Source organism: Sciurus carolinensis, chromosome 12 (assembly GCF_902686445.1).
Source record: "Sciurus carolinensis chromosome 12, mSciCar1.2, whole genome shotgun sequence".
NCBI lineage: Eukaryota > Metazoa > Chordata > Mammalia > Rodentia > Sciuridae > Sciurus > Sciurus carolinensis.
In genome coordinates, this window is record NC_062224.1 from 83,882,959 (window position 1) to 83,890,340 (window position 7,382).

The 7,382-nt window shown below is 40.4% G+C and overlaps 1 protein-coding gene across 1 annotated transcript; it reads right to left on the bottom strand.

The window, feature by feature from the left end:
- Window positions 1-625: 625 nt before the first annotated feature.
- Snrpe (small nuclear ribonucleoprotein polypeptide E) lies at window positions 626-6,288 on the bottom strand. The gene is made up of 5 exons (XM_047520779.1): window positions 6,149-6,288; window positions 5,628-5,654; window positions 4,552-4,614; window positions 3,594-3,672; window positions 626-872 (listed from the first exon to the last, which is right to left on the bottom strand). Exons 1-5 carry the CDS (start codon window positions 6,200-6,202, stop codon window positions 817-819), a joined length of 279 nt encoding a protein of 92 aa, XP_047376735.1. The 5' UTR covers window positions 6,203-6,288; the 3' UTR covers window positions 626-816.
- Window positions 6,289-7,382: the final 1,094 nt, after the last annotated feature.

The following is a 7,382-nucleotide window of genomic DNA, read 5'->3' on the forward strand; positions in this document are numbered from 1 at the left end:
CACATAAGAATTAGATAATACATAACCACTGGGGGAGAAACCAAAATCCTTAATGATAATAGAAAGTTGTTTCTCCAATATACTATTTAATTTTTGAGTCAGGGTCTCTCCAAGTTGTCATGCATCAAATATGTAATCCACCTGCCTCAGCCTCTGGGATTGCTAGGATTACAGGCATGTACTACCACTCTCAGTTTAACAGGGTTTATTTTTAATGTACCTTAAAGACACTTTATTATTAGGTGAGCATGGTGGTACACACCTTTAATCCCGGTGACTTAGGAAGCTAAGGCAGGAGGCTCATAGTTGGAGGTCAACCTAATCATTTTTGTGAGGCCCTAAGTATTGTATATTAGGCAAGCACTCTACTACCAAGTTATGCTACCAGTTCCAAGAATTGGAACTGATGAAGACATATGTTAGTGCAACACCCTTCTTTATTTTTATGAACTCTTCCTTTCTCTGCCACCCAGTATTGGAATCTTGCCTGTCAGATAGAATTCCTATTCAAGAATATGTGGGTTCTTGCTCTGAGAAAAGCACACAAGAGCAACTGCTAACCCTTTAGAAACTTTAAGATAAACACCAACAGCTAATAATGCCAGGTGTAAAAGGTCTTTACCACTGAAAGGAAGAAACAATAATTTTTTTAATAAAAAGAGTCCCACGGCATTTATTTTCATCTGGTAATAACATAAGGGTAATCAAAACAATATGAACAAATGTTTTAGAACTATATTCCCAGCAAAGGACACCTAAAAAAAAAAAAAAAAAAATTGTAGCTTTCTCTGTAACTTCTCACTTCATTCATCATTTCTAGTTGGAGACACTTTGTAGCAGAGTAATATTATCTCCTTTTAGCATGATCCGACCTGCAATGACAGAAAGAGCTATTAATAGTTAACACGAAGACATATAATTATCTTTTAGCCTCAGAATTTTGTATCGTTTTTAAACAATATTTTTCAAATACCTTCCCTTACAAAAATATGTAAACATTTTTAAGTCTTCACATAGTGAAAGGCTTTCCAGTCCCATTAGGGTGTATGTACCTTTTCAACAATTATCTAACGAAGGTAGGGAGGTGTTAGTTTACAAAAAGTACTGTTTATACAGACACTAAGTCAATTGTATACACCTAAGCAAACATTTCCCAATACTGTTTGTGAAAATTTGGAAATGAATTTTAAGCCAAGTTTGGAAAATGCAGCATATTATAATCTCATTCTTAGAACTGGGGATGCAGTTCAATAGTAAAAAGAATGCTTGCCTACATCCACACCTCCCACCTAAAAAAGCAGCTTTGAAAAAGAACTTAGTATATTAATGACTTCATCTTGTAATAAACAAACTTGTTTAGGTTTTACCCAACATTCCTTAAAATTTGAGACGAGAACACTTTTTTTTTCTGAGAAATATCTATAAACATGTTCACTGGTACAACAGTCTGAGAAAAGCTAATCAACACCAATAGTGATTAAACTATTTTCATCTTCCAGGCTTCTATAGGTAATTAATCTATTATATAGGATGAATACTATCATAGGAATTCAACACCTGGCAAATAATTTGACCCCAATAAGACTAGTTTGCTCTTCCTGGCAAGACATTTTTAATTTGTCTTTCATAAAAATAGCCTAAGCAGAAAGAAGCACAGCAAACTATTCTATCACTTCTAAGAATCTACTTTCCACATATCTAGTATGGTTAAGAGAATTCTCCATGTCTAGGAAAAATAGAAATCATTTAATAAAAAAAATGCCTAAATAAAGATTAAGTTAACAAGAGGTTAACAGAAGTGATTCAGTCTCTTGATGAATCACCATGAATCCTAAGACCTACTATTCACAGGGTAAGAAACTGTTCAAATATTTTTTCATTTCTACTATGTGCCACTCATTGAGTTAGTTAGTGAACTTTTTAGGGAAAACAAAGACATGACTAATGCACTTATGGAGTACATGGTCTAATGGCAAAGGCAATAATAAAATAATCCCACTAATGTTTCACAAAAAATTCAGAAAGCACATCACATCCCATCTTTCCCATCCCAAGCAAAACACAATCAAACCCTGGGCTTCTTAGAGAAAGCACTATTTGATTGGAGTTCTAAAGTCACAGGAAGCTGGACGTGGTGGTGTTCTCTTATAATACCAGTGACTCAAAAGGCAGAAGGATTGCTAGTTCAAGGTCAGCCCTGGCAACTTAGTGAGACTGTGAGACCCTGTCTAAAAATAAAAAATTTAAAAGGGTGCCAGGTGCAGTAGTGCACACCTATAATCCCAGCAACTTGGAAGGCTGAGGAAGGAGAAAGTAAGTTCAAAGCTAGCCTCAGCAAACGTGAGGCGCTAGGCAACTCAAAGACACCCTGTCTCTAAATAAAGTAGAAAATAGGGCTAGGGATGTGACTTTGTGGTCGAGTATCCCTGAGTTCAATCCCTGGTACCACCCCTCAAAAAAAAAAAATTTAAAAGGGCTAGGATCGCAATTCAGTGGTAGAACACCTATAGGTTTCATCCTCAGTACTTGGGGGGAAGAGATCCAAGGAGCACAAGTAAATATTTATGGGAGTATGGGGGTTTGGATGTAGTTTAGTGGTAGAGCACTTGCCTAGCACATACGAGGCCAGGGTTTAATCCCCAGCACATGGAAAAAAAATATTTTTAACAGTGTGGGGGGTAAAAAAAAAAAAGGCAGAATATATTATGAGATACACAGAGGAAGATAACGTCAAATTACAAAGGACCGTGTAGAATCTGGGAAAAGATTTTCTTATTTTATCACAATAGCAACAAAAAGTCAATGAGGAAATGTTGGACAGGCTTCTGTTTTTGGTACTGGGGATTGAACACAGGGGCACACAGGGGCACATAACCTGGAAGCCACATTCCCAGCCCTTTTGATTTTTATTTATTTATTTATTTATTTTTTGTGGTGCTGGGGACTGAACCCAGAGCCTTGTGCTTTTGAGGCAAGTACTCTACCAACTGAGCTATATCCCCAGCCCCGCTTCTTATTTTTGAGACAGGGCCTTGCTAAGTTGCTCAGTCTGGCCTTAAACCTGCAATCTTGCTGCTGACTCAGCCTCCCGGGTTGCTGGGATTACAGGAATGCCTGGCTCTGACAAATGTTTTTAAAAGAGAAGTGCAAACTGGACAGCAACCTGGAAGGGGAGGAGGTGTTTGCAGAGTAGATATACAAAAGTCTGAAAAGGAATAACAGAGATGAAAAATGAAAACCGGAGTATGGTATCCCAGAGCCAAGGGAACAAAGTGTGGTAAGAAGGGAATGGCCAACAGTGCCAAATTTTATATACAGTTAAACAACATGAACACTACTAACAATAATTATTAGACTTAATAACATTTATCTTTATTGACCTTTGCAAGAACTGTATGGGTGGAGAAAGAGAAACAGAAATAGAATAGGACAAGAAGTAATTGGAAGAGGATAATTTTAAAAATGTGCTTCTCTCCCAAAATAACGTCTCAAAAGCAAACCAAATTTAAAAAAATGGGCTGAGCTGCAGGTCATTCAATTCTATGAGTGAAATAAATACCTCTAGAATTCTGTAAGAACAACTATATTCTTACCCAGTTGTTTTCTTGACTTTGTTTTAGAATGAATCTCTTCTGCATCATCTAATACAAGGTTCATGTATTCATCAAAACCCTGTGAAAATAAGTCAACAGTCATTTTTAAGTAAAATCATATCCGAATCATTCAAAAAGAACATTATCTACCCAGATACAGAAATGCCAATTAACTTTAGATAGTCTTCCCTCCACTGATCTTTTAGCTGAAACATCCTAAGCCTCTTATTAAATAACAAAGTCAGACTGTGGTCCAAATTATGCCTTCAATCTTTTGGACTTAGAATTTCATTAGATATGCCAGAAAGTCATTATCCTTATCTTTTATACCACACCAGCATAGAGTATGTTAGTATGTATATGAATTACCTTTTATTTTCATTGTTTTCTCACTCAAAAACTATTACCACAAACTATGATGCTTGTTTTCCAACTGGTAAAGGAAGGGGAGATTACTGATAGAATCTCTGATATTTAAACAAAATATTTCCAGTCACATTTTATTTTTCTTTAAAACATTACTGGGACTGGGAATGTAGCTCAGTGGTATAGGAAGTGCTTACCATGCACAAGGCCCTGGGGTTTGATGGCCAGCACCACCAGAGAAACAAAACAAACAAAAACACTGCTAACCTGAAGTCTTACTTAACTAACACCACCAGTTCTATTCATGTATCACCTACCGTGAAATGAAAGTACTCCATTAACCACCTCCCCATTGTTTCTTTTTAAATACTAATACTTTGGTTTAAATTATTTTTTAAAATCAAAATTTCCCTCTTTCTTAAACTACTCAACCCCTATCAACTAGAACAAGGAGAAAAACATAAATAGTGGGCCCTGAAACACTTTCCTTGGGTTGGGTCTTTAACTTTTTGTATACTGCTCTGGTGGCCATTTTCTGTGAAATCTTTTTCTATCAATAAACTGCTCTGAGAAGAACAGCCCAGGTACTCACAATAATACAGCCCTCTATCCGCATATTCACTTGCTCATAGAGCCACACCTGAATCCGGGATCTCTGAAATAATCATAAAAACAGGAGTTTTAAAACAGGAAACAAACCCAAGTTACTTTGGTCAAACATTAAAGAAATGACTCCTAAACATTTTTTAATAGATTTTAATTAGGCCACATCGAGGATCTGGTGACCAAGACTGGTCACTTGCTAACATTTTCATTTAATGAATGCTACACAGGTACTGCTCAAGCTAGTAACTTCCTGTTATCCTGAGGCTTAATAAAATTTCTAACTGCTTTATCTCAAAAGAGCAAAAACTGGAGACAGTATAGCCCAAAGCAGTAATTTCTATTGACTAAGGGTTTTTTCCTTATTTGCTCTAGCAAAATCCAGGTAAAAAGTAGAGTTTTTTCTATAGTACACACATAACAACCAGGGGAGGAACTCTCAAGTCTGGCAATTAAAAATTGTAAAGGCTTAAAATTAATCTATTGTTCAATTGTGTTGTATCATTCTAAGTCTTTAGGTTGCTAAAAATTGCCCCAAAGAAAAGCAGCTGCCAAACTGCTCTGCATCTGCTCCAACCCCTTTCCTTTTTTTTTTTTTTTTTTTTTTTTTTTTTTTTTTTTTTTTTCTTTTTAGTGTTTTTCTTAAGTTTCTTCATAAATACTAAACATAGCACCTTATGACCCGGTTAAAGGTGACTTGGTATGTCTTTCAATGTTTCATCCTGGGGAAGGAAGTGAAAAAGTTTCCAAGGTTCAATCACTATCAACAAGAGTACCAACGTCCAAATACCAAGTTCATGTCTGCAAATAAATACTGTAAAGTTGGTAATTTTGATCCTGCAAAGTAATGACACCATTCTTCCCATGCTTGGTACTGGAACACATGCTCACCACCTTAATACATTAGCGCTTTTCCTCCAGCCTCTTCCCTCAATTACTCTTTCCATTTCATGTGTTTCATCTATTTTTAAACTCTAGGGCACAATGATCAGGGAAGTTGTCACGAATAGCTAAAGAAAATCAACTTTTATTTAAACAGTAGTTAGCAGACAATGAACAACTTACATTTTGCAGGTATCTGAAGATGAGGTTCTGCGCCACAGTGGCTAAGGAAGAAATGCTTCAACAGCCCAGACTCAGCTCCCTGAAACTGACGATCGCCCCAACCCTCACCCCCACTTTGTCTTCTAAGGCGGGTCTGATGCCTACTCCAAGAAGTGCCAACCCGGACATTCATGGCGGGAGGTGGGGCGCCCTCCCAACACCGAAGGAACTCCCGTTCTCTCCCGGAATCTCCTTGTTGCTGACACCTTCCTCCTGCCCTAGACCATGAACTCCCCTTCACTCCGTATCTGCCCAAGGTTGTCTCCCCTCCTCTCACCCTGCCATTCCTGCACTTCCCCCGAAGGGACGGCCCAAGCCCACCTCCCACCGGTTCAACTACCCGCGCTTTCCCTGGCTCCGTCGCCCCGAGGGCTCATGGGATGTGGGCCCGCACTCCGCTACCTTAGGCCTGCTCCCCGCCTGCGTCTTCGCGCCCGTTTTCCAGGCCCAAACTCCTAATCCTGACATACAGCGTAGGATACAATGGGCTGCACCATCACCTTCTGGACCTTCTGGCCTTGGCCGCGGTACGCCATGGTGGAATCTCACAAAGACCACACCAACCAGCACGTTACCTCAGATAGCAACTTCCGGAATTGAGAACCGGAAGCGGAAGTGTGTGATGATCTTCTGGTGACGTACGTGGGCAGCTCCTGGGAAATGTCTCTCTAGCTGCGAAGTCGCTTTTCTATGTGCCTCACAGCATCCGGGGGAGGTCAAACCGAGGCAAGTTCCCTTGGAACCTGGGTCGATCTTACAGCGCCACCTGGAGGGAAGCGGGAAAAGGCACCGACGGGAGTTCGGTGGTTTGGAGGCCGCCGGGAGGAGAACCTGCCTGCGCCCTCGGTTCTCTATGTTCTGAGTGTGCTTTCGGAGGCGAATCGTCCAGTTTCGCATCTTAAAATGTGCTAATTTACCGCTATTTCTGAGCCTGTTTCAACAGAATGTAGGCTCGATGGCGGTGTTGTGGTGGAAAGGACAGGGCGGCAAGAAGCCAAAACAAACCCCGGGCGGCTCAGCCCCAGGCGGCCTGGGTTCCAGTGCTTGATGCAGTGGCTTGCTCGCGATCACCGATGGACTGTCATCACTTTTGTGCGGAGTTAGTGTTCAGGTGGCGACCAAGGACGGCGATGGACCGTGAAGGCGCGGGAATCCGCTTGCTGGGCTCAACTCCAGCTCGAGTTGTGTGACCAAGCTGGGGATGTGGCTCAGTGGTGAAGCGCCCCTGGGTTCAATCCCTAGTACCAAAAAAAAAAAAAAAGTTGTGTGACTGAGGATAAGTTAGCAAGCCTCATCACGTTTCGGCTTAGTAGCTTCTGAAATGGAGATTAAAATGCACCTTCCTGGGGGGGTATATAGTGCACGGGCGCTCCTCCGTCCGCATGAGGTTCTGTCCCATCGCGTGGTTGACCTGGGACACAGCGAGAGTATCTATAGCATATAGCTCACCTGGAAAAAGATCAAAGTTCAAAAAGCGAAGTTTCTACTGAAGGAATATTGCTTTCACATGATCTTTAAGTCCAGCTTGTAAGTTGGAAGCCATCTATACATCTATACATCCATGCATCTAGCTTGTATAGGTGTTGAGACCTATTCACTGTTAAAACCTGTCCTTCCCTGGATAACACAGCTAATAAATAGAGAAGCTGGGATTGGTAGGCGAGCCCAGGCTTGTGGCCTGCCTGAAATTTCATTTAATGAAATTCTCATTTTATA

Excerpts from the sequence above, each read along its gene's own strand:
- Snrpe (XM_047520779.1), bottom strand. The coding sequence starts at position 6,202 with ATGGCGTACCGCGGCCAAGGCCAGAAGGTCCAGAAGGTGATGGTGCAG. Across the intron at positions 3,673-4,551 it reads GGATAGAGGGCTGTATTATT|GGTTTTGATGAATACATGAA; the intron begins GTGAGTACCTGG and ends TTATTTTCACAG. Across the intron at positions 873-3,593 it reads AAAGTCAAGAAAACAACTGG|GTCGGATCATGCTAAAAGGA; the intron begins GTAAGAATATAG and ends CTGTCATTGCAG.